The 27,223-nt window shown below is 52.5% G+C and overlaps 1 protein-coding gene across 1 annotated transcript in view; it reads left to right on the top strand.

The window, feature by feature from the left end:
* LOC126644040 (protein CEPU-1-like) overlaps positions 1–27,223 on the top strand; it is a 196,110-nt gene that overhangs the window by 41,312 nt on the left and 127,575 nt on the right. Inside the window, 1 exon segment of the mRNA XM_050322916.1 lies at positions 19,236–19,320. Coding sequence (XP_050178873.1) covers positions 19,236–19,320 — 85 coding nt within the window.

Below are 27,223 nucleotides of genomic sequence, written 5' to 3' on the forward strand. Positions count from 1 at the left end.
TGGCTTTCAACAGCAGAAGGATGTGGAGCTGCTGGAGAGAGTCCAGAGGAGGCCACGGAGATGCTCTCAGATCTGGAGCTCCTCTGCTCTGGAGCCAGGCTGGGAGAGCTGGGGGGGTCACCTGGAGAAGAGAAGGCTCCAGGGAGACCTGAGAGCCCCTTGCAGGGCCTAAAGGGGCTCCAGGAGAGCTGGAGAGGGACTGGGGACAACGGATGGAGGGACAGGACACAGGGAATGGCTTCCCACTGCCAGAGGGCAGGGATAGATGGGATATTGGGAAGGAATTCTGGCTGTGAGGGTGGTGAGACCCTGGCACAGGTTGCCCAGAGAAGCTGCCCCATCCCTGGAAGTGTCCAAGGCCAGGTTGGACGGGTCTTGGAGCAACCTGGGCTAGTGGAAGGTGTCCCTGTCCATGGGAGGGTGAAATGAGATGACCTTCAAAATCTCTTCCAACCCAAACCAGTCTGTGATTGTGTGATATTTGGGATTCAGCTCAGGGCGTTTTTTAGGGCTTTCGATGAGGTGACCACGTGCTGTCCCTCCAACAAGGAGCACATCAACTGCTTGGTGCTCACATGGAGAAGGCAGAAACACCAACTACCTGACCTACATGTACTTTTATGCACCCACCAGTCTGCTGGGCCCGGGTGCTGATGGTTGCTTTTGAAACAAACACAAAAACTCAGCCTCCTTCACAATGTTTTGACAGTTTTTTGGGTTTCCTTGTTGGTTGTTGTTTTTTCTGTGGGGCTCAAACTGTCTTGCAGGGCTGGATGAGATGTTTGTGCTGGGAAATCAGCCATCTTCAAAAGGGCTCCTACTCCCTTGCAAAACATTTGCAGAGTTTTCATCTGCGCGTTTTGGCTCCTCTGATACGAGGCAGGAATCATCCTGGGAATTGTCTTCCCGATGGTTATTCTGCTGTCTCTGTTAGGAAATAGGAAAAGGAAGAAATGAGAATAACTCCAACCAACCGACAGCAGGAAAACAGACTCTGTGCTGCAGGTTGCTGGGCTTGGATGGTTCTGGTCTAAACAAGGTCAAACAAAAACCTGCCTGGTATGAGTTGACTGGATAGGGGGGGAACCTGGGGGAATTTTTGCCAACCCTGTGTGCCCCAAATTTCTCTTCCTGCATGTCATTGTTTAAAATTGACTTATTTAAGACCATGACCAAAGAGGAATCCATAGAATCAAGAATCCCAGAATGGTTTGGGTTGTAAGGACCTTAAAGCCCATCTCATTCCACTCCCTGCCGTGGTCAGAGACACATTCCACTAGACCAGGTTGCTCAGACCTCCATCCAACGTGGCCTTGAATAATTCCAGGGATGGGGCAGCCACAGCTTCTCTGGGCAACAGAGCCTTTAAACCCGTGTTGTTGGCTGGGAGGAGCAGGATGATTCCTGCAGAGGTTTATGCAAAAATAATAGTCATTGTCAGGATAAGACTCCTCTTTGGCAGTTTCCAGGTGGATGTGGCTTCCTTGAGCAGACACATCCCAAGGCTGGGCTGCCTGGTTCTGATCCTAAATTATAATCTAGCCAAGGAGAAGCCTCCTGAGGAGGTGGGAAGAGATCACAATACCTTCCAGGTGATGTTGGAAATGAAGGAAGGGGATTATTCATGGTCTCCACAGGTGGGAGGACGAGAAGCAGTGGCCTGGAGCTAAGGAAGGGGAAGTTTTTATGATTGGCCATTAAAAAAAGTTCCCCCAGTCAAGCAAGAGGGGGGAGAGTCCCCAGGGAGGGAATCCAGGCGCCGGCCACAGCGTGGAGACAGGATGTTAATGGAGAGGATGAAGGGAGGGATCATTAGACAAGACAAGAGATCACCCTGTTGACCCAAACCAGCTCCCTCCTGGCCCTACAATCTGCCTGGTGCCATGATAAATTCCACTTCCCTGACTTTACTGCGGGCGCTTTATCGCTCGGCTTAATGGCTGGGAAATGTCTGCACTTGACTGCTCCGTGAAGTCGAGCCCGTCTGTGATCCTCGGGTCTGAGCAACAATTCACTGACTGCAAAGGGATGGTGCCTTTTTATTATCTTCCCTCTCAGAGCCTGAGCTCCAGGTCCTGGCTCCTCTTCGCCACCGATTTTTCCCTTTAACGACCTCGTTCCATCCCTGCTGCCTTGCAGGTTTGCACCTTTTGTGGAGCTTCCATCCTCCGAGTTCCGATTTGGCGACGCTTCTGTTAAATCTGAGATGGGTGGGTGTCATGGGGCTCCCTGACAGTGCCGTGACCCCTTTGGATACAGGCTGGAGAGCAGGAATCAGGTGTGGAGGAATGCTGCTGGCAGCAGATGTGCGCAGTGCTACCGACCCTCCTGTTTTTACTGCAGGTCTCCGAGGTCTCATCAGGGTTGATGCTTTTCTTAATGTTTCTGGCACCATGTGATTGCGGAGGAATCTGGGCTCTGGTTGAGCAGTCGCTTGGAGATACTGGGATTGCAGGAAAAAGCATGGAAATACGCTTGGAATCTGTCAGCTAATAAAACCAGCCCATCTTAATTATGGCTGTTTTTGTTTTAGATATCAAAATGAAGGTTTGGGGTTCTATCCTGGGGCAGTGGATGGTCTGGAGGCGCTCCCAGGGGGAGTTTTGAAGGGGTGAGGTGCTGTGCTGGGTTGGGCTGTGGCGATGGAGGGGCGATCCTGTTGCTGCAGGTGCAAAGCATGGGGAGCTTTGACTCATCCCTGGAGGGGGCCGGACATGCTGGAGGATTTTATTCAGGGAAATAAGGGAGAGCTGGTGTTTGAAGCAGAGCCAAGGCTGCAGGGATGTGTCCCTGGGCTGGGACAAGCAGCGTGGCTGGGGGCGATGCCGCAGGGTGGGAGCGAGTGGGTGCTGGCAGCGTCCCTCCAGCTGCCTCCAGGCTGAGCTCCCCACGGAGCCTCCACCTTTCCTTGGTCTGAGCAGTGCACAAACACTGAAGGAACGTGTGTCCCTTTCCAGAGGCTGTTACAGTGAGTTGTCAGCAGGCGCCGGGAGCAGCAGAGGAACTGTCGCCATCAGCGGCTTTTTGCTAATCTGATCCGAAGGTTCCCGTTGGGAATGTGGCTGGAGCGGTCCCTGCTCTCCCTGAGAATGCAAATGGCAACGTGCAAGCTCCTGGTGTCTCTGTCAGGTTGGAGGGAGACAAAGGATGCTGATGCACGAGGGATTTTCCTGTCTCCACCCCAGTTTCATGCTTGTACATCCTCATCTTTTGCTTTGCTCCATTTGCCCATTCCCAAACTCACACCAGGGAATGGCGTGCAGGGATGGAGAAAGCCACCTTTAAAACCCTGAATCCCAGAGTGGTTCAGGTTGGAAGGGACTTCAAAGCTCATCTAATCCAACCCCCTGCAGTTATCAGGGACATCTTCAACTAGACCAGGTTGCTCAGAGTCCATCTGCCATCAGTGCTCATTTCCCCCCAGAAAGTGCCTATTGCAAAATTCCTGGGATAATGTCCTTCCCCCCTACCCCACCCCCCCGCCCCAAGAAACTGATTTTCCATTGGGAAAATCTAAATCTGGGTGATGGTTGCTTGCCTGGAAGAGCTCAGTGGTTTGGCTAAGCCAGGAGTTGTCCTTGCTGGCCAGGGAGATTCGCTGGGAAGCAGCAGGAAGCTCCTCCACCCCCTCCAGGCCCCCCTGCAAGGCAACTTTCCATGCTGTGCCCCATCCACGGGGAGTCTGTGAAACCCAGATGACTCTTCCAGGAGCTGGGAGATAGCTGGAATGTCCTTGCATTAGCTGAATACAGGGGGAAAAGAATCCATTCCACGGAAATTTTGCATTTTGGGAATTTCTGCTGAGAGGGTGAAGCTGGAGGATTTTTTTTTTCCATTTAAACACACATATATATATATATATTGGAGTTCCAGTGGCTTTCCATTTCCTCGTCAGCTCTCTGTGAGATGCCATTTCTGCAGGCAGTGTATGCCTTTTTTTTTTTTCCCCTCAGGAAATGTTCTAATATCAATTTAATTTTGACTCTCACAACTGCATCTATTCCGCGGGGAACCTGCTCTGCGGCCTCGCCAAGAAAGTGGTTCCTCTTAGCTGCGAGTTCATTTTCCAGTTTAAAAACATCATTCAGTCATTCCTAATGAAAGATATAATCAACTTTCAGGCTTCATGGCTTAGCTGAGCCCTTAATGGTGGTGGGGAAACCATTCTGGCGATGGCTCAGTCCTTATTTCCCATGGCAGGAGTCCTGGCACCTCGCAAAGGATGGATTCTACTGAGTGAAAGTGCTCCCAGAGGGATTAGAGCCAGTCCACGTGGATGCAACTCCAGGAGTTTCTCCCCTGGGATGCCTTCTGGATGCCTTCTGGCATCCCACAGGGATTTGCTCCTGCTCTGTCGTTGTGGCTCCACAAATCCTGCAGAAGCAGATGATGAAGAATTTGGTCCAGCTTGACTTAAAACAAAGAAAAAGAAAAGGAAAAAAGAACCCAAACAACAACAAAAAAACCAGCAAAAACACAGTTTGTGTCCCATCTGACTGGATTTTCATGCCCACACGTCTGCTTTGCTTAAATGTTTTGGGAGAGCCGGGGGGAATAGTCTCTATTTTCCGTGCTGTGTCACAGAAAAGGGTTGGGTTGTTCCAGACCTTGCTGAATTCCACCACGGATACACTTCCTCACATCCCCTGCCGTGCCCACATCTTCCCACCCTCCGTGGAAATACAAATGGGAATAGCACCAGGAAAATAGGATCAGGTGGAAGGAGGGAACAGTAGGAGACCTGGGAGGCACAACAGGGCCGGGCTGGAAATGGGATAGGGTTAAACAAGGACATGGAGCACTGGAAATCCAAACAGGACCCCACAGAGCCAGGTGGATGTTAATCCAAGGAGTGTTTAGCCAGCCTTGTGGAAGAGGAGCCCTGTGCTGGTCTGGGTGGAGACAGGCTCTGGAAATCCTGGAATAGAATAGAATAGAATAGAATAGAATAGAATAGAATAGAATAGAATAGAATAGAATAATTTCAGTTGGCAAAGCCCTGGAAGATCACCGAGTCCAGCCATTCCCCAGTACTGTCACACCCATCACTGAACCATCTCCACAATTGCCACATCTACTTGATTTTTTAATTCCTCCAGGAATGGGGATTCCAGCAGTGCCCTGCTGCCAGAAAACAATGCCCTAAGGAGCATGGCACCCTCAGATGTGCCCCAGGGCAGGGGAAGGGGCTGTAGGGCTGAGCTCATCCCTCAGCCAGAGCTGGATGCTTTCTCTGCAAAGGCATTTTAGGTTTCCCCTTTCCTGTTCAACCCCGGAGTAGCCTGTGAAGCACCAAAATTACAGAAATTGGGAAATAAGCAAAAACCCCAAATCCTCTGTCCCTCCCCACCCCCTCAAAAAAAAAAAAAAAAAAAAAAAGGAAAGAAAAAACCCCAAACAGATGAGCCAACAGAATTTTTTAATTGAAATGTGTGGGAACAAATTACCTGACAATCCAAACAGAGGCATTTGGAACCGGCGCTCGAGCTTCTCGTCCAGGAAATATTGAAGCGTCGCAACCTGACACTTCCAGAACTCACCCATAAAGCTTCTGAAGTGAAAAATTAATCCGAAGTAACCGCTTTTTCTGCTTCCCAGAAGCAGATTGGCTTTTGATAAATGCTTACACTTCCCCAATAGATCCCAGCCAACCGAGCTCAGCTTTTCCCCCTTGCCTGGTGTGACTCCCTGGAGCACCGGAGGGTTGGGATGTCCGTGGGGCTGGTCTGGGGTGTTAGGGATGGCTCTGCATACCTGGAGCATTTCCATTCCTGCCTCCTCTCCTTTCGCTGTCCCTGTCAATCCACGTCCATCCCTCCTTCCTGCAGCACTGTTGCTGCTGCCTTTTATCCCTCTGAATCTATCTCATGGGACTGAGCATGAAACGGAGGGTTGGAGCATATAATAGCAGGGCTGTAATTACCTGATGCATGCAGTGTAATTACACCGTGGTAAAGCTTTTGGATAACCTCACCACCTCCCACTAGCCCCTAGAACTGGAATTTCTCTACATTTCAGCTCTAAGGTTACCCACATCTCCACAATTGCAGCTTTGGCTTCTTGGTCACCGTGGAAGGGTATTTTTAACATTCAGTGGCACCACTGATATTGCACTTACACTCTAATTAATCTGCAGCCATGGGGCCTTGGAGTTGTACGAGTGGAGCGGAAATTACGGGTGTGGGAAGTGTAGCTGGGGTGTAATCACACCGTGATTGCTGGGCAGTCACACCCCTCGTGCTCTCAGCACAGAGACACGTTCAGGTTTTGGTGAGACCTCCCTGGCATCTGTTGGCACGGGTTTGGTTGGGTAGGGGATTCTGAGCTGTCACAGATCCCTCCATCCAGGTGCAAACAGGTTGGATCTTCTCACTCTCTCCAACTCCCTGACAGGAGGTTGGAGCTGGGGGCTGGGGGTGGTCGGGCTCTGCTCCCAGGAAACAAGGGAGAGGGAAAGAGGACAAGGCCTCAAGATGTGCCAGGGTAGGTTCAGGTTGGACAGGAGTCCCCATCCCTGGAGATATTCAAGGAATGGCTGGACGTGGCACTAAGTGCTCTGGGCCAGGGGACAAGGTGGTGTCTGGTCAAAGGCTGGACTTGATGATTTTGGAGGGCTTTTCCAAACCATAACGATTCTGTGATTCTGTGAAGCCTCTTTCAGCTGAAGGCTGTGAAACAGCATTTCTCCTGATTCGTCCTGCTTGCAGCTTCGAGTTCATCAACCCAGCCTGGACGTGGCTTGGTGGCACCACTCAGCAAACTTCACGTTCATCTTGATGAGTGACCCAAAGCTAATTACTCCCTCCCCTTGCACACTGCCATCCATCTCACTCCTTTAAAACCAGCCCAGCCATTTCCCTGCCTTTTGGAGCTACTAGTTGGGATACACAGACAACAAGCTCCGTAACATAATGGATTTTTATTATTATTAAGCTCCCAGTGCCTGTTTCCCTGTCAGTGTAACAGGGCTCATGAAACGTCCCCACTGCTCATGGGCCTTGGGAGGACAATTTGGGCCGGTTCTCTGCCACATTTGGAAGAGGTGAAGCGCTGGTTGCTGTTATTTATTACGGATCTGGTTTACTTAGCACTGGGTTTACTGAGTCTGTCTCCCACTTGCAAACGCCGACCACAGTTCCCAGCGCCGCTCCCCGTGCCAGGGATCCTTCCTGTTGCTGCTGAGTTGCCAGCTGGACTTGTTGTGGACTCCAGCTCAGGACAGTGGGCCAGGTTCATCCCTGGTGTAACATCATTGACTTTAATTAGGCTACGCCAGGGAGGAATTTGGCCCGCTCCGTTTGCTCGCCCTGCGCCCGTGCCAGGAGAAAGGCACGGCGGGTGCCAGCCCGTGACAGCCCCATTTCAGCGTGGGACCAGTCCCTGCATCCCTGTTTGCTGTGGGGCACCAGCAGGCCTGGTGGGGAGAGAAGGGGGAATCCAACAGCAAGCTCATTATAGGACTGCAGGTCTCATGAGGTTCCAGATTTCATCTCCCCGTCCTCTTCCCTGACTGCCTGGAGGGAAAGAAAAGCAAGAAGGGGGAAAATGGGCAGTGGAGCCTTAAATAATACAAGGCCTGACTCAAAGCTGAAGAGCTGCTGCTCTCAGACCCTCTGGATCAGACCCAATTCTCTCCTTAGCTGCTTGTAACTGCAACAGAACACGTGCTTAGAGGCAAAACCTCGTCTCCTGGTGGTAGCTTACCTGGTTTACTCACAGACCCGTGCAGGGTAATTTTGGGAGGCTCCCTCTCTCCTTGTGCCATCCCTTGCAGGGCCCTGGGGGTACCACAGCCTCAGCACCGCCCAGGTGGGTGACAGTCACTGCCACAGCCTCACCTTGGTCACCCCCCCAGGCACCCCTCCAACATCCCAGCTCTGCTTCCCATTGCCTCCCGCACGCTGCCCGGAGGCGGCCGCTTCCCGGGGAGAGGATTCAGCTGCCTGGTTCAAAGCAGAGGGAAAGTTTCTGTGCTGGCAGATCTGGGGCAGAGTTTTAAGAGCCTCTGTATTTTCTCCTGCTCTGTCTGAAGAGAGGCACATCCAAGGATGCAGCCCCTGGCTTTCATCCTCCTCACCGCAGGCGTTGGGAGCCGCTCGCCTCTGAATCCGCTCTCCCGGCGCCACATTTCCTGGGGTGTTTTAGAGAGTGGCTCTGGCTTGCTAAATGCAGGAGCATTCTGGAATATCTATATATGGAATTAAGCCTTAATGCAATAAAACTGGGGCTTTTGGTGCATTCCCCCCCCCAAACCCCCTCAATCTGCTGGGATGAGCTGGGTGCTGTGGTGGGATGAGGTGGTGCTGGGATGGGATGAGCTGGGTTCTGTGATGGGATGTGATGGCATGAGGTGGTGCTGTGATGGCATGAGCTGGGTGCTGTGGTGGGACGAGGTGGGTGCTGGGGATGGGTTGAGGTGGTGCTGTGATGGGATGAGGTGGGATGTGATGGGATGAGGTGATGCTGTCGGGTGCAGACAGATGGATTTATCTGAGGCTCAGACACGCTCAGGTTTGCATCTCCCACCTTTTCCTCTGCAGAGCTGCCACCCTGCTCGTTCCCAGCCCCTCTCCTCTGGGGGCTGTGAGGTCCTTTTGTACCCCTGTCTGCACGTCCCGGGTTATCTGAGGACACGGGGGGCAGGGAGCAGCAGGTTTGATGACAGCAGGGACACGCATGGAAAAGCCGTGGTGCAAACAGTTGGAAACTGTTAACTAGCAGTGATGCCTTTGCCAGGAGGGAGAAAAAAAAAAAAAAAAAAAAAAAGACTGTAAATTCACTTTGTTTTGATATTCAAATACTCCTTTCCGTGTATGTGCTAATGGGTACGCTGATATTATGGCATTATTAGAACAAAATATTCAGATGATTCCTAACAGAATTTGTGTTTCACAAGCTACATGGAAATGTTGGCTTGGAAACAGGACTAATGTTAGGAGACTGCTTCTCTCAGGGGGTAATAATTGGCCCAAGCAGCATCTGCAGGGAGGTTGGAGTGTGGGATCCAGATAACTTCTCCCAAGACAGGGCTCCAGAAATCCCTGCTAAACAAAACCCCTCTCCCCAGCATGGAAGGAGCTCCCTAAACAAAGACCAGGAGGAACCTCTTGCTCTTGATCCCTCTTCTCCATATGCTTCCCAACATTGTGGGATAGGCAAGGCTATTTTGAAAGGACAGTTCTGCAAATGGCACAGCTGAACCTGGTTGAGCATTCCCCCAGCTCTCCTCCCAGCACCTCCCAGCTCGTCAGCTCCACACCTGGATTCCTCAGCTGAGACGGGGTCAAGGCTCTTAGCTCTGCCTCCCCACCGAAATGAGCAGCAAATCAATGCAGGCCTAATAAAAGATGATTGGGAATTGCTAATAGGAGCCTGGGAGGGCAGCCCTGCCTCCTGGAGCCAAGATGAGTATGGATTTTCTCGTGCTGGGGACTGTAAATGCTTTTGAATTCCTCAGGGACCCCGGATGCTCACCTTCTCCCTTCACCCTCATCGTTCTCCTGCAGCCTCAAAAAAGGAGCCTGGTAAAGTCAATTAATTGGGTTAATTCGCTGGTGGTGGTGGGGAGGGTTCAGTTTGTTCCTGCTGGGTGGGAAGGAGTGAGCTGGGACAGGGTGCTGGGGGCAAGGAGCCCCTTGGTGAGGGGAATGGTTAGAATGGATATTCGGAAGAAATTTCTTACTGTGAGGGTGGGGAGGCCCTGGCACAGGTTGCCCAGAGAAGCTGTGGCTGCCCCAGCCCTGGAAGTGTTCAAGGGGCTTGGTGGAAGGTGTCCCTGCCCATGGCAGGGGCCTGGAACAAGATGAGCTTTAATGTCCCTTCCAACCCAAACCAGTGATTTTATGATAAGATCGCCTGTCCTGCTCCTGCCCTGCACAGAGCTTGGTTCCCATCCCACAGTAAGTGTGGAGGGGCAGGGAGGGATAAATGAGGTCAGGGAATGGAAGCACAGTCTGGAAAGGCTCTCACTGCCTTGGTGCTGAGCTTCAGTTCTGGCTCCGGGTGGCTGCTCGCTCCAGACTTGCCTTATTTATGGACTCACATCTCCCCCACTCCTCTCCCTCCAGCAGCCACGGGCCCAGCACCCTGCAGCTGCCCATCACTGATAGATCACCCTCGATAAACACACTCCTCTGCTCTGCATTCAACAGCCAAACCCCTCCTGCCCTTCATGTTGGTGCTGCTGGGGGATGATGAATGAAATCCGAGTCGGTTTGATTCATATGAGTTGTGTTCACCTTGCAGAACAGGCTGTCACCAAAAATAATAAACCTCCTTGTTTTAATGCCCGGAGAGGCTGTTGGACGAGCAGCAGGACGGGTTTAGATCCTCTTCCAAGGAAAAGGACGCTTTTGAGAAAGACGGATTGCAAGCCATGGGCTGGCTGCGCAATCGGTAAATAATAATTAGAGCCGTGTCTGGAGGCTGCGTGGGGAGCAGGGACCTGTCAGGCCACGTGTGGCACTGATGCTCTGGACAGCACAGTTCCTGACCCATGGGCAGTGAGGTCTAAATGAAGTTGCCAAGAGCAGGGGGTCGGCAGCGAGAGGTGAAGTGACCTGTCCCTTGTTATCCAGGTGGCACTGCCCGGGGTGCTGTGGCTTCCTGGGTCCTGCAAGGATGGTGACCGAGGGGGCTTTACTAGGAGAGGAAAAACCCTACTGGGTGACTGTTTGCCCCTTGATTTCTATAGTTCATCACTTGAAATTTTCTCTCAGCATAGCTCTTCCTTGAGCTTATGCTCAGGAAGGTTTTCCCTTTGGAGTAAATGCACCAGCACGGTATCCAGTGAGGCTGTATCCTCATCTTTCTCTTTTTTGGGCAGCAGCCCAGGTCATGATATCTGACTCTGCCCCCCTCTTGGTCCTTCTCCCTTGGGATGCTCTGCTGTCTCCTGCCTTGGGATGTAATTCCCAGAGCCCCGTCCTCATCCGTGCCCACGGCATTGAGGCAAAAACGTACTGATGGGGGGAAAAGTTAACCACATTTATTGAACTGAGAAAAAGGTTGTTTTTATATCCCTTTATTGGAATATAAAGACAGCTTTTATAACCTTTTAAAGGGGCATAAAAGCAGCTTGGAGACTAGAAAGCTCATTCCAGTGGAAGGAAGGGAAAAGGAAAGGGAAGGGGGTGGGGCAAACATTTGCCATGTTCTGAGGTTGGGAGTAGCCAGGGGGGTGGATGGAGCTGCTGGGACCCCAGGTCCAAGGTGATTGTGGTGTCACCTCCCTCGGGGAGGTTTGGAGCCCTTGCTGGTGTTAGCAGCCCTGGCTCTGGGCTCTGACACGTTTCTCCTCTCCACAACTGCAAAGCCAGTTCCTCAGAGCCCTCCCAGGAGGGGCAGGTGTTGGACTTAATGAGCAAACCTCTTTTATTTCATTTTTCTCCGCGGTCTTCTGTGAATAAATATTGCTTTGGCTTCGTTCCTCCTGGAGTGAGGGAGGATGTAAAGCTCTGGCTTTGAGGCTGGAGGGAAAGTTTGCTCTGTAACTGCTCCAGCCTCTCCTGGGACACCCAACCTGTCTGGTGGGACTGTGGGACTCCAGGGTGGTCCAGGAAGCTTTGGCTTATTTGGGATCCAGGGCTGGCACCCTCATGGATAGGGTATCCTCATTCCCTGCAGCACTTTGGGGCAAGCACCAGGGTGTGCTGCAATCCCCCTCCTCCGCGGCACGGGATTCTCTGCCTCCTCGCCCATCCCCACCAGCTGTGATTGGGATGTGGATGAAAGCAGCACCCTGAAATCCAGGAGGAGTCTCTTTCCACCTCTTCCAGAGCTCCTGAATAGTGTCCTGAGAGCATTTGGCGTTGCAGCTGCGTAAAGCCCAACCAGCTCCTGCTGGCACTCTCCTCCCGGGCCGGAGCTGGATTCGCTCCATCCGGCAGGGAAGATGTGCCGTTTCCTTTCCCCTTGTTCCCGCAGCGCTCGCTCTGACGCGACATTAAAAAGAGGAGAGTGACCTTTCCAGCGGTCTCCAGCTCCGGGGAGGGGAGAGCTGGGCCCCCAGCCCGTGAGCAGCAAGGCACAGCTGGAACCCGGAGGGGTCGCAGGGCTCGCCCGTCCCCACGCCATCTCCCAAAGAATCAGCTTGCCGAGATGATGTTGTGGGGCTGGAAAGGGGACGGGAGCAGGAGCAGCTGCTTCTAATTTCGCTTCCCGGGGAGGGGAGGCGATGCTGAGAGCACCCCGCATTCTCGGCACATATTTTTCATCATTATAGGCAGAAATGCCAGCGCGGTGACAGATATTAATGCAGTTCACACCGGGAGAAAATCTTCTTTCCATCAGACTCCATGTGCAGCAAGAGGGCAGTGCCATTTGCAACCCTAGGGAGGATGTGTTTGAAAGGTGATGTGTTTTTTACCCGGGAAGTTTTATTCCAAGACAAAGTTTCGTTTGGAGGAAGGGGGCCTGAAACCACCCCACTGGGGGTCAGGGGACTGCTCCGAGCCCACACCACAGACCTGGGTGAAGGTGCATTTGCAGCAGTGCTGGGAATTAATCTGGATTTTGGTGTAATTCACGTTCCCCTCTGCTGGCTCTGCCATGGCTTCGTGTCACCGCTGGGGTGCCAGTGCCCCATGTGGCAATTTTGGTGACCTGGGGTCCCGTCCTGCCGCAACCCACGATGATTCTGTGAGGTTCTCATCCTTATCCCACGGACAACTGCACTTCCTTGCACCCCTCAGCCTCCTTTTATTTGCTTATCCCACTAAATATTCATCAGTAACATTTAAGACAAAGGAAAGAGATAATTACAAGGGGAGAGTTTTTTTGCAGTATTAAAGGTTAACAGAATTCTTGGCATTTGTGCCTTGTCGATCTCCATGTAATTATGCTCATTTCCCAGAATTCAGAGGCGACTGTGCCTGTTAACGCTCAAAGATGGTACCCCGGGAATTAAATTTATGAGATCATTTCTCAAAATCTCCAGATTCAAACCGAGCGTCTTGCTTAATGGCATGACTATTATTAATATTATTCTTGGAATGCAGAGAGCCGTGAGGGTCAGAGGACCACTGGCAAAACTCAAATTGATCCAGGCAGGCAAGCAAAGAGCCTGTTTTTGGTTTTTTTCTGAGGAATATGCTCGTGCAATTTGGCAACTTGAGGGAAGCATGTTGAGTGTTGCAAAGGTGCTGTTTGAGGTAAAAAAACCCTCTTTTTTTGTAAAAAAGCCTGGTTTGTAGGGACCGAGTGGCTTTCTGGTAGGAAAGGGTTTGTTTTGGTGGGGAAAATTAACTTGAAGGGGGGTGGGGGGGATGTGGTGGTGGGCCAGCACCAGCCAGGGACATTTATCTTTTTGTTTCTCCTTGCAGTTTGGGATGTGTGTGTGAGATCCACGTGGGCTGGGGAAGGCTTGGCTTGGTGTGCTTTGTTTGGGACCATCCCAGGAGAAGGCACAGCAACTCTTGGAGCTGCTTCTCTAAAGGGTTATCCAGGGCAGAGCCTCAGGAGGGGTAGAGTCTTGTGTTTTCACATTTGAGGGAGCTGTGCTGGAGCTCCCAAATATCCCTGGTTAGACCTGGGCAGTGTCTGCCTTTGCTTTTCAGCCTATTCAGCTTTTCCCTTCTCACTTACTGCTAGGTTGGGGTGTGGAGCTCTGGGTTAATGTCACACTCTTATAAAATGCTCTTAGATGGTTAATGGCGTGATTTTATCCCATATCATCAACTGTCCCTGGCACCTGAGCCATGCTGATGAAACTCTGCTGTGGATGCAGAGGGAGCACATAGGGTATTTTTTTGGGTGTTAATACAGTGCCATAACCTCACAACAAAGCCCCAAGAAACAGATTTATGTAAAACCAGCATTGATTTGTACCCAGGATCAATCCCAGTTCATAATTCTCACTGTGCCAGCGTGGCTTGGTGGCTCCCTGATCATTGTTTTAACTCTCTGCATGGATGTTTGATATTAAGACTGGATGCACAGAGGTGTTGATCCTTGAATACCTGTATTGTGTTGGCTGGAATGTTGGAAAAGGTCCAAACACTGAGGACTGTGGGAGGAAGAAGCAATCTTAGAGGAAAAGTCAGGCCTTGAGGGGTGCTGTGCATCCTCCTGATCTCCTGTCCAAGCTGCAGCACTGCCTGGCCCATCTGGAGTGCTCAAAGGATCACAGGATGGTTTGCATTGGAAGGGACCTTAAAGCTCATTTAATTCCACCTCCTGCCATGGGCAGGGACACCTTCCATTAGATCAGGTTGCTCCAAACCTTGTCCAACCTGGCCTTGAACACTTGCAGGGGTGGGGTGTTCAGCATCCTTGAGGATGCTGCCGTGTATCTCTGTTTTAGGGCTGGCAGTGCTGTGTGGGGTATTTTGGCTTTCCTTTTCCTCTGGTGGTGCATTCTCAGTTACCTATCGAGTTGTTGCAGGGTGATAAATCCTATGCTGGGTTTGCACCACCAGCCTGGGACAGATTTGCAACCTTTGTCAGGGCACCTGGCCCTGCAGCCCCCTTGGCTGAGGCTTTGCAGCTCAGCCAGGGGCGCCCTGGAAGGAGTTAACTGGTGCTTGAAAATTCCAAAGCCCCTGAGCACGACGAGAGCAAGCGACAAACCCAAGCCCAGCCGTTTTTTAAAGGGCAAACAAAATGTTCCTTTTTTTACTGCGAGGCTCTTGGTGCAAAGTGCAGGCAGAGCAGGGCAGCGGAGCCCAGCGTGGCTTTAAGGGGAAGGCTCCCAAAAGCACATTTTATTGAAATTTAATGGGATGGCTACTGTAAGTTTATCTAAACCGCAGTTAAATATTAACAGCATCTCTAGCAGGGATTAATGGGGTCTCCTGCGCTGTTTTTTAAACACCGTGAAGCGCTGGGACTCGCTGCTGCTTCCAGTGCGAGGGACTGAGTGCTGAGTGCCCATGAGGATGCTGCATGCATCCCAAAAACTGCCCTAGAAATAGCCCTGAACAGGCGATTTCTCCAGCTCGGAGCAGGGAATGCCTTTGGGGCGAGAAGGGCTCAAAATGGCTCCAGCCAAGTAAGGCTCTTAATCATTGTTTCTTAATTGGGGCCACCGTTAACGAGGGGATAAATGAGTCAGTGAGCGGAGCTGGAACCCTCGTCCTTTGTGGCTTTGAATGGTTGTAGACACGGAGGGCTCAGTTATTCAGGAAAAGCTCCCCTGGACCCGTGTGTCATTCACCTGACTAATGCCAAGAAAATGAAGCACTTTTTGTGCAACTCTGAGCTTATTGGAGAATAATGTGGTATGCGATAGCACGGCTGGGGTTAGAAAATCATGTTTTCATTTGGAAGGAAACGAGAATGTCTCGAGCATAAATTATGTTTCTGATCATATTTGGCCATTTCAGATTAAAAATAAATTTCCACTCTGGGGTTATAGATTGCTATCTATCAGCTTCCTGAAAAGGGAAAAAAAAAAGGAATTAAAAGAGAAATCTGACTGTACAAATTGCCTTGCTATGACCTACTTATTGGAAGGAGTTGGTTTTTTTTTTTGTTCTCTAGGAATGAAATCTGTTGGTGTGGGGAGGTGTAGGATTGTATGGATATAGGTTTGTAGGGAAATATAGGGGCACAGGTGGATGAAAGGATCTTTAACCTAACCTGCTAAGTGAAACAGGTGGGAGAATTGTGTTAGATATTTCTGAGAAAGCAGAAAAAAATGCAGCAATGGTGCTGTTTTACTTGACTGAAGAACTTTAACTGCAAATTTGCACCTGGTTATCGGCCTTTGGGGCCACTCAGAGCTGCAGATTAGCTGCTTAAGGCTCGGGTTTGCTGAAAAAGCCTGAGAGTGGGGCAGTGTTTGCTGAAGGGTCCTTGCAGAAGGAGTCCCTTGCAGCAAGCCAAAATCCATAGTTCTTCCTCGTGGGGCATTTTTGGGACTGATCTGCTCTCTGCTCTGCCTGCAAACCTCCCCCTCCCCGAGATGCTCCTTTGGGAAGCAAACCCACGGGGTCTTCCTCCTTCTAACTCCTTCTCCACCCATGCTTTCCTCATCCTCCCTGCCAGCTCCCATCTCCCGGAGGGGTGAAAACCCTTCCCTTTGGCTCCATCCTCACCGCTGCATCCAACTTCCCACCCATCCAGCCCTTTGCTGCTTCTGCCGCCCTGTTTGTGGTCTCTGCCAGGAGAGGGGGGCCTTTAGCCTTGTTGGGAAGGAGGAGGTTGAGGAGATGGATACGGAGATAAATATACACCTCGAGTGTGCCTGTGCTTTGCTCGTTCTGTTTGTCTCCTGCCTGTTGCTTGTAGTGAAGAAAAAAAAAAGATTTAAAAAGAGACTTTTACCTAAGTAGGAAGAAAGGGAAGGAGCTGAAAGCAAGAGGCTGTTTGGTGCTCAGATGGGCTCAGCCCGTGTGCGGCAAACTCTGCTGCTGCTGTGGTCAAAACCCAATGAAGGAAAAAAGACTCTTCTCATCCCCAGAGGAGGCTACAAAGCTCTCTTTCTCTCGCTGCTGAACCTTCACAGCTGGACTCAGTTGCTGGCTCCTCTGCTGCTGGAGCAACTGAATTATTTAAAGGAACCTTGATTTGGTTTTCTCTTTGCTGTTTTGCCGCTGTTGTGTTTATTGTCTATAGATATTTTTATAGTCCGAAGCAATTACAGCTGTCAGGAAAGAGACGAGCTGTGACAGGCTGATTTATATGTACATTGTATGTATGCAAGGGAGGGAGGGAGACCAGGGATTCTGCTGGGCTTTAGTATGCAGGAGCACATTGGATGTAAATTCCTTGGGATTTTCAAACAATGCTAATGATGATCTAACAGTGGGCCAAATTCAGCCCTGGCAAGGGCTGAACCAGCTCAGCAGGTCACATTCTGCCCCAGCCTCGTACACTTCCAGTGCAGGGAGGTGTTTTTTCTTGTGATTTAAGATGCTCCTGGAGATCCAGGCCTGAGTTCTGTGTTAAAAGGTTAACTGGCTGTGGTTATTGGAATCCCTCTGGTTTTGCTGACACAGGAGATGGTCTCTGCCCATCCAAAGGAGTGGCCTCACAAAGAGCAAGCTCTTGTGTGATGGTCCTGTAGGTATCACAGCAGGGTCCCGATCCTTCCAGAGGTCTGGGATGCTGCAGCAAATCAGCAGGAGTGGTGGTTTTTATTCTTTGCTGACTTGTACGCCCTGGTGCAATCCCACAACCCTGCACAAAGGCTTCCCACCCTGCCTCTGCTGCTCTGTCTTTATGCAGTGAGGTTTCAGAGACCCCTCCCTGTGTAATTTGTGGCCCCCAAAGGGTCTGCTGAATGCAGTGCTCACCCTTCCCCTGCCAGATCAGCCAGCATAGTTCACTGCAGGGATTAAACTCCTTCAGCCAAGGGCTGGGGAAAGCTGCTGTTTCCTCTGGGAAAACACAGGGCTCGAGGCAGCACGTCCCACCAGCGCTAAATTCAAGGAGCAGAGAACCTTCAGACAAGGAAAAAGTAGAGAGACTTGCAGAGCAATCCTCTTCTCGTATGACCCTTCAGCACACACAATAATAATAAAGCTTTATTTGATGGAGTGTTTCCTCTGCCCGGCACAGCTCATAATGTTTTAGAGATTAAATAGCACAGTTAGTGAATTAAGCAGTAGTTTACAGGGGATTCGGAGACTCCGGGGATTAGTAACGGGCTATGGATCCTTTCACATCTAGGTCACCGGTTTGAATCCAGCTCAGGTTGGCAGCGAACTCAAAAACAACAACCCCCCCCCCAAACATTGGTGCCGTGTAAAAGCTGCCGAGCACTCGGTGGAGAATGGAGGGAGGATTTTTGGATAAGGCAAAGCAGAGGAGTCATTGGGGGGAGCCCAGTTGTCCCCCAGGGCTGGGCTGCTGCAGTGAGGGGGTTTGAGGGGTGCAGCACCCCCAAAGCTGTGATTTGACTGCTGCCTCCAGGACTTTGTGCTCTGAGGATGCTCCCCAGCACCTTTTTACCAGCATGGAACTGTGCCTGGGAATATTAATGTGTTTAGCCACTAGTGGAGGGAAGGTGGAATTACTCGCCATAAGCAAATGTGGTATTTGTTAAATTATGAGCTGATAAAAAGTACTCGGGGACTGTGCTGGTGGCTGGGGAGGAATTTGCCACTTAAGCTCACGCTGTGCTCACGAGGTGCAGGGGAGCAGGAGGACACGCTCCTGCCTCTCCTCACCATCACCTGGCTTGGGGAGGAAGGGGGGATGTTATCCCGTGCCTCAGTTTCCCCTCCTGCACGCTGGCTTTGCCGCCCGGGATGGGGAAAGGTGCGGAGGTAGAGGAGGGCAAACGGGACAGTGCTGCGGGGTGCAGGTAAGCGCGGAGGGAGAGAGGAAGAAGCAGGGGAGGGGGGTCTTGACATCCCCCCCCCGCGAAGAGCGCGGCGCGGCGGGGGTTAAACGCGTGTGTCCTCCGTGCGCATCCCGCCCCGCTGCCTCCCGCCCGCCCGTGTGCGGGGCTCGGGGCGTGCGGGAGCCGAGGAGCCGGGCAGCGCTGGAGCCGCTGCCATGACAACCCCGGGGATGCTGCCGGCCGGGGCCGGGGTGCTGCTGCCGCCGCCGCCCCCCCCCGCCCCCCCCGCCCGCCGCTGAGCCCAGCCGGGGGCTCCGGCAGCCTGACAGCCCCGCGCTCCGCATCCCGCCGTCCTCTCATCCCCAGCCTGCATCCCGGCATCCTGCATCCCGCCTGGATCAGCCCCCCGACAGCGGGGCGGGAGGAGAGGAGCTGCAGGGCATCCCGGAGGCTTTTACCCGCCGTGCCTTCTTGCGCCTGGACACCTTTGCTAACTCGCCTCGGGGGTGTTTTTTGGGGTTTTTACTGGTTTTTGGACTGCCCCCGCCTCGGGACAAGAGTGTGGGAGTGGGGTACAGCCGGGCCCCCCCGGCGCCTCCTCGCCCAAGTGAGCCTCGGACTGCTGCCCGAAGAACCGGCTCGCCCAGCACCTTTGCCACTTCTCCTCCTCCTCTTCCTCCTCCTCCCCCCGGCCCTCCCGTCCTCCTCCCTCGCCCGAGGACAGCGGGACTCCCTCCGATGCCGCTCGGCAGGCTCAGCGCTCGCAACCAGCCTTGCCGGGGGCTCTCCTGATCTCCGTGGAGCTCCGCAGCGCTCGCCCCGGTGGTTTTGCTCCCCCCCATCCCTCCTCTCCACCCACCCCTTCCCCCTTTTCGCCTTGTCGGGTGTGTTTTTTGCCTGTTGGAAAAGTCCCCGCTGCCCAGGATGGGGGTCGGTGGGTGCTTAGCCCTGCCCTGGAGGTGCCTGGTCGTCCTCTGTCTCAGGCTGCTCTTCCTTGTGCCCGCAGGAGTGCCCGTGCGCAGCGGAGATGCCACCTTCCCCAAAGCCATGGACAACGTGACAGTGCGGCAAGGGGAGAGCGCCACGCTCAGGTAGGAGCAGCTGGACCGGGGCCTCGGGGGGCTTTGGGGGGTGGTCTCGGTTGCGTGGTGACTTCGGGGACGTGACTCAGTCTCCCCACGGGGGATGCGTCGTGTCGGTTGGCGACACAGGACGGCAGCGAGCCGAGAGGTTGGAGTGGCAGCGGACTGGGCTTGGGCTCAGCCCCCACAGTTGTCTCCGAGAAAGTTACTGGGGGATGAAAAACAGGGGAGTGTGGTTCCCTTTTGGCCCCCTGCCCTACAGCGGTGCGAGGCAGGGGCTCAATTCCTGCTGTCGGGATCGTGGCTCGGGCACTTCTGCCGTGTTCGGTGTGGATAAATCCTGCTCTGCTCCGGGGGTGCAGCACTGGGGGTGCCTTCCTGCGTGTCAGACCACCCCAGCCTGGGGAAAGGGGGGAGTTGTTGACCCCCGCGGTGTGGTTTTGTTTCTTTTCCTCACGTTCAGACCTGCTGGGACAGGGGAGTGCAGGACGGGGCTGGCTCCTGGCGGGTGGATGCTCCGCTCCTTAAAACCCGCCTTGCTCCAGAGGCAGGGGGTTGACGCTCCCCGCTGGCATTAATTCCTTGGGGAAGGGGGAGATGTGGGGCTGGGCATCGCACCGGGGTCCTGCCGCCTGCAGCAGCAACCCGGGGCGGGGGCGCAGGGGATGCCAAGGAATCCGTAATTTTTGATCAGCGTAACTTCTGGGACATCTTATGCCCAGACGCTCGTCCCTGTCCTCGCAGCAGATGGGCGCAGTCATCCCAGAGGATGTTTGATAGGGACATTAAAAATCAAAAGGCAGGTTTTAATTGCAGCGCTGGGAAGAGGCGCTTGCAACTCCGGCGTGCTCGGGAGAGACTTCCCTCCCCCGGAGCGATGCATAGGTGACACCGGCATCTGCGGGGCCAGCTGGGTGTGTGCGGTGACACCGCACTCCTGCTTCACGCCAGCCGGTGGAGCAGGGCCAAGCCCAGGGCAGGGAAAAAAAAAACGCCTCAGAAGGAATTTCAGCAGGAATTTTCCTACAGCTCCGTTGTTTGCAGCCAAATCTCTCGTCCCCCGCCCCCACCCCACAGCCCTTGCGTGTTCCCGGGAGGGAGGGAGCTGCCTTGTGGCCATTCCTCTGGATTTGTCTTGCGTCATGGCACGACTGGGCAAAGGGGCTGGATGGAAAACCGGTGGCCGAGGGTGAAGGATGGGGTGTCTCGCTTAGGAATTTGCCTCGCTGAGCTTGGTTTGAAAAAGTAGTAGCTACTTTTCTTTCCTGAATCACTTCGTTCTCCCAGGTGCTGAAAATCCTACAGATGCTGCCGTGGGGGTATCAAAAGGGGAGGGGTTTGGCTTTACTGGGGGTCTGGGCAGCAAAATAGGTATTTGGGGGTGGCAGCAGCAGGGTGGGGGCTCTGCAAACTTCCTGGAAGAGGCTCTGGTGGGGGCCTGCACAGGGTTTCAGGCACAGATTGAGGATCTCAGTCTGCACCATGGACCAAGGTGCTCTGCCCTGGCATGGGGTGGTCTCCCAGTGTCAGTGGAGAACAAAGGGAAGCTGGGGTGAGTCAGCAGGAGGGATTCTTGCCTTCTGACTGGGAGGTTTGGTGGGAAAGGGAACAAATCCTGTCCCTGGGAGGCAGCTCTGGGGAGGGAGGGCACCAATGTGTTATCACTCCAGGGCTGCCATAGGCACATTCCAGTTGAGCTGGGAAGTTGGTCTGGTGGCGAGGGGTGTCTGTGTCCCTTGGCAGGTGCCTCATCCATACAAACCCCAGGAGACAGGCTTGGGATGCACAGACTGTGTGGATGCCATTCCCACTGTGCAGATGATATTCCTGCTGTTCTGCCCTAGAGCAGGCATTGCTCTTGGAAATGAATGGCTTGCTGCTGCCGCCGGCTCGGCACTGCCTTGGGTGACAGAGGGATGGAGGAGTGTGTTTTGCCTTGGAATTTTGGGGTGTTTTCCTGCTGGTTTGAGGTTGGGAGCAGTTAGCCTGGCAGGCAGTGGGGCATTGCTGCATGCCCTGCTTGGTCCCAGTCATGCTGTGCTGTGGCAGGCACTGGGAGAAGACGAGCATGTGAAAAGCGGTGGAAATCAAGGAGGAATGAATCTTCCTGCCTGCTCCCCTCCCAGCCCGGCGCACCCATCGATCTGTTGTGGAGGAGTTAACTTGTGCAGAATAGCAATGCTGCTACAAAGGCTTCAGCAGACCCCAACGATGCTCCTGGCCACCTCCTGCCCAGCCCTGCATGGGTGGCAGTCAGGGAAGGGGGAGGAAAAAAAAAACAAATCAGGTCTAATCCAATCCCGCTCATTTCCACGCAAGGTGGGAGGATGGGGAGTTGCAGCCAAGAATTTGGAAGGAGAGAGATGTTTCTAGAGGTCCCTTCTTGTTTTGTCACAGATGACAAAAGGGACAGCAAGCTGAAAACTCAGCAGTAGAAGTTACTGCGTCTCTGAAGCACTTGGAAAGTCCTGTCCCCCCTCCTTTTCCCAAGGGAGAGAGATTGGCTGTTGGAAGTAGGTTATTTTATCGGGGTGGCAGGTGCTGAGGAGCCCAAGCTGCTGTCAAGCAGTGGTGCCCTGCCAAGAGGCTCTTTTCAGCTCTGTCCCTCCCCTCCCAGCAGAGTGAATTCAGTGCTGGAAAAGAAGCTGGATTGAAGGCTGCAAGGAGACTTCTCCATGGTAAAGGGCACAGGCTTTGCTCCGTGCAATCTGCTGTAGGGAATCAGTTTAGGACCAGAGTCACCGGAGATGTTTCTGTCTGTCTCATGATGTGTCTGCTGCAGGGTACAGGCAGTGTCTTTGGTACCAGTACTTTAGATCACTGTATTAAATTTAAATCCATGCTTAGATGTCGGGTTAAAGCTACTGTTTGGGATAAGAGGGGCAGGATTTGCTCCTGGATGCAGTAAAACCTGCAGGAATAAGGAAAAGGTTTGAGGGTGTTGGGACAAACAGGTTAATGTTTTTACTGAGGGGTGTGTTGGTCCCTGATCTTGGGGTTACACTGAGGGCTTGTGTGCAAGTGAAGGTGAGAGCTGGCTGTCCTGCTGGATCTCACAAGGCCACAGTGTGAGGATGAGACTGATCTTCATCCCTTCCCACCATGGCCAGGCAGCATCTGCCCACCAATAGCAAGTGGTTCACACTGGAGAAGACCCATCCCGAGCTTCCACCCAGTGCTTGAACCGAGTCCAGGCACTGCTGAGACCTTTGGAGCAGCTCTCTCGGCACCAAAACAAATGGCTTGATTATGATTTCACTTTAATTGGCATCAGTCAGCGCTTTCCATGGCGAGGCTCTGACGTTCCCTTCAGCAGCACAGGCGCCTGAGTGGTGCCCTCCCCAATTCACTGGTGCCCCCCAAATTCACAGATGCCCCAGGCAGAATATGAACAGATCTGGCTGTAGGATGGGGGCCACTTTCACAGGCTCCTCTGCACATCTCCTCTGGCTTTCTTGGCAGGGTTGATGCGATGCCTTCGTTTGTTCCCCCCTTTGATTCCAACACTAAAAGTCAAATCTGAGTTAAACATGAGTCAAAGCTTTTTTTAACCCTGATGTTTCCCATGGTTTCCACTCAGGCTTTGAAGAGGGCTGTGTGCTTCACCACTGAGCTCTGCCACGGTTTACCTAAGCCTGCTTTGCAAATTTATTTGGCCCCTGTTGTGTGCTTGAAATAATTTTCGAGACGTGATAACTTGGCTGCAAAACAAAACAAAATCAAGCATGTTTGTTTGATGGGTGCAAACAGAAAGTGCTTGTTTGCTAAGCAAAAAAGAGTATTTTTCAGAGATGGGTCTGTTTTCTGTGACTCTCTGCTGCTCCATCTTTCCCCCTTTATTCACAGGAGTTCGCCCTTTTTGTGTTTTTTATTGTGTAATAGGAAAAGTATGGACAGTCTCGAGTGGATAAGTGTGGTGTGTCCCAGCACTCAGGTCCTGGGAGAGCCCCAGTGTCTCCCCCCACGCTGATGCAGTGCTGCTCCTGCCAGGCCTTGAGTGAGGGTGATTCTCTGCTGAGGTTTTGGGCAGCTGCTTTTGTGGTTTGCAGTCGATGAGAGCAGAAATCCTGCTGGGAGTCAGGGAAACCCACTCTGGGCTCTCTGTCCCTGGGAAAGCCATGCTTGCCATCCCTGAGTCATGGGGGGCTCACAGGGCGCTGCCCAGTGCAGGGCTGGGCTCCTGGAGTGAGTGAGAAAAGCCAGACAGGGCAGAGGTTGTCCATGAGAGAGTCCAGCCCTGATTGCTAAAGCTCTTTGGTGGCTGCACAGCTCTGTGTCCGTTTTGCTCCAGGCTCCCACTCCCACTCTGAGCTGCAATAACCCCACAAGGGAGTGTTGTTTGTCCACCCTGTCCCACCCACCAGCACCCCAGAGAACACTCCAAGTTTTGCATTCCCATCTCCTGCCCTCCCTGGCCAACTCCCCTATCCTTGCACAACCACCAAATTCCTTATTACTGGGTCAGTGCTCATACCCCTCCCCAGGGCTCAGACCTGTGACAGGCTGCTCCCAGGAAAAAGTCATCCCACTCCGATGGTCTCCAAGCCCAGTACCTGGTGGTTTTCATCCTGCTACAATTGTTTATTTCAGACCCTGAAGCTCCTGGTTGCTTCACTGCTCGCTTCCCAGTTCCCTGCCTACTTCCCAAGCCCACACTGGGGGGATACAGCTCAGGCCTGCAGGCTGCAGAGGCCAGGGTGTAACACCTTTGCTTTTCTTGGTTCCTGAGCAGTGAAGGGATTTGGAGCTCTCAGGCCGGGCTGGGAGCAGCCCCCCAGGAGTCCTGTGAGGATGGAGCTAAGTTGCTGATTCATGTCTTTGAACAACCAAAGTTTGTTCCCCTAACTCCTTCAGTATCCAGCACACTTTTTCTTCTCTTTCAAGCCTCTCCTTTTTGTCCTGAGGGTGAGGGAGTAAATTCGGGGCTGTGGTGACCCCTCCTGTGTTAAGGTGAAGAAGGAGCAGAGCGATTTCTCCTGCATCTGTGCCCTTACGGTGCACGGTGCCACTTCACCCTTGCCTCTCTCCTCTTCCCATTGCTGCTGGGTCCTCCTTTCTGGTCAGGGTTTTCCTCCCACGTTCCTGGGGATGCTCCCTTGGAGGGGCTGCCGGAGCCCCCCGTGCGATGCTCGCGGGGGTTTGAGGCTCACGAGCCGATCGCTTTGCTGGCGATGGCATGTTTTTGAAAGAGGAGCTTATTACTAAAGTGACATGTCAGCAAATCTCTGCCACCTCTCTCCCATCTCGGAGATGGAATCAGCTTAAAGTGGGGGAAAAAAAAATTGTCATATGCATGGATTATTCTTTTTTTTTTTCTTCCTGAGTGCAATTTCCATCTGAGATGAGACAAGCTCCTGATTGCTGTGCCAGAGGAGGGTTTCCCTTTATAGCTCTCGTGGTAGAGCTGCTGCCTCTGGTTCACTGGAGCTGTCTGGGCTGGGGTCTCCTAGGGGACAAACATGCTTTTCTGGAGCTGTCATCTCCATCCTGGGTTGAGCATCTCTGGTCTATCAGCTCTGGGAAGATTTAAGTCAAACAGACTTGTACCCTGCTCCTCTGGGATGGGGAGGGGTGAGGAGGAGGGGAGGTCAGCAGCCTCACAGGTGACAGCTGACCAGTGGTGGTTTGCTGGGGTGGTGTTTCTAATTGTTGAGGCAGGGTTAGGAAATAGATGTTCAGTTCTTAGCCCTGCTGTCGGCTCCTCATGTGACGTGTGGTGCCCTCCCAGGTCCTATAAATGTCTTGATTCGTGCATGGCAATTGCAACACTTCCTTTCTCTGGCTCTGTGAGTCATCTGCTTGCGTTGCAGTCTTTTTGTGGCAGGATGCATCCCTCTGGAAGGAAAATGCTAAGAGTGTCCTCCTGGAGGGCACCAGAGGTGTCCACCCATGTCCTGCCCTTGCTTGGGGTTTGAAGAGGGTGCTGGGTGCATTTTTCAGGGAATTGTCATGCCAGGGGTACATGGTGTAAGGCTGGGGTACTGCAGAGCTGCTTGGTGGGTGAGTGATTAGGTAGGAGCTGAAGCAAAATCAGGGATATTGGGAGCAGTGAAAGCGATGCTGCTGTGGGGCTGCTCACAGCCCCAAACTCTGCTGAGAAGCTGCCTCACCACAACCATGAGCTAATCTAAGCACTTTACGGGTGCCAGGCCAAGGGATGGCACCTGAGCTCCTCTCTAGCCCGTGGCCATCCTGATGTGCTGTCCTGTGCCACCCTGGCAGAGTCCCTTGGGGCACGAGCACAGCCCTGCTGGCATTGCACATCATGAACTGGCAGCTCCATAGGGGTGTTAACCAAAGGGGGGTTGGGCATGTGGGTCATCAGCTTGCCCAAGTCCTTATCACTTCTGTTGGCTTAGCTGGAGTTACTCCAATTTATGCTGTTGGAAAAATCCTTCTCTTAATCAACCAGAGTTGTTTCTCGTCTCCCCAGACCCGCCAAAACCTGCCACTCTGAGCTCAGACACCCTTATTTTCCTTCAGGAGGGAGGAGGAAAAAGTCAGGAAGGAGAACTAATCTAGGACTACATCAGTGGGAGCCTGGACTAATAGAAATTGTAATGAGAATCCAGAGCCAAACAAACAGGCAAATGGGGAAAATGCAATCCCCCCGATGGGATGGAGATTTATACCGGCAAAGGGGCTGATCCAGCCCTCATTAATGTCACCACAAGTCTTTATCCCAACTGTAATGGACCGTGGATCAGGTTGGAAGGCAGCATTTCAGCCTTGTTACAATATACAAACTGTGAAGGGGTTGTGTGTGGAATAGCAATGTGGAACTCCTTCTCCGAGGGGTTCGCTTGTTGTTGCATTCGGCACCTTCGCAAAGCAAACGGGAAATACCTTCTGCTCTCCCTGGGTTCGGTTTTCGGAGGTGCAAAGCCGTGAAGGAGCCGAGTCTGAGACTTGGGCTTGGCTGTCTGGATGCTGCAGCGCCTGCTGAACCGCCAACAGCGTCTTAATCACGAGTATATTAAGAATCATGGTTAAAATAAGGATTCTTCAGCTGGTGGGGAGCAGTGTTGGCTGTCACCACCTCAGCCACGCTGGGAAACAGTCCTTAGTTTATATGCAAAGTGAGGAGGCAGATGGGTGGGTATGGAAAAGCTGAAGGCAAACTTGGCTTTGCAGCTGGGTTTCCCCCTGGGAAAACCAGTGGCAGGGAGATGGAGACAAGGTCTGGGAAGCTGAGCCTGGTCTGGAGGTGGGGACACCTTTGGGGAGAGTGCTGGATGGGAAAGGACACCAAGGGTCAAACAGGAGACGAGCGAGTCCAGCTCTGCATGTCAATGAGGACAAAGTAAATAAGGGATAAAACCACCTTCCAACAGGAGCAGCTGGTGAAATATCACAGGGTTTTTTTCCCAGAGATGGGAGATTTTGACCGGCTCTGTGCCTGCAACCATAAATGGCTCTGACACCTGTGTCTGTTTTATCAGACACATGCAGAGCCCCGGCCATGATCCAAACATTCATTACTTGGGATTTTTGAGTCTTTTTTTTTTTCCTTTTCCCTTTTTTTTTTTTGTGGTGGGATCATTATTTTCCCAGCTTCACATCCTCAGTTCAGCAAAGCCAGCGTGTTTTTCAGCCTTGTGGTTTTTACACATCTCTAATAAGAAGCATGAGGGGAAGCTGTTGAGAAAAGCAAATTCTCAAAGCTATGAAGGGAGAGCAGGGCAGCTCCAGACTCAGAGCCACTTCCAAATCTCAGGATACTTTGTACCTACAGATAGGCACAGCACTGATATTTCAAGGCATGTTTGTGTTCTTACCCCTAAGTCCTCCAAATTCAGTCAATTCTATCTGTAGGACTTTATTCCTTAAAATAACCTTAAAAAAAACCCAAAAAATGCATCTCTTTTTCCTCTTAAAGTCCAGTAGAAAGCTCTTGATGAGCTCAAAGGAA

Source organism: Myiozetetes cayanensis, unplaced genomic scaffold (genome assembly GCF_022539395.1).
Source record: "Myiozetetes cayanensis isolate MyiCay16 unplaced genomic scaffold, myiCay2020 scf29, whole genome shotgun sequence".
NCBI classification, from domain to species: domain Eukaryota; kingdom Metazoa; phylum Chordata; class Aves; order Passeriformes; family Tyrannidae; genus Myiozetetes; species Myiozetetes cayanensis.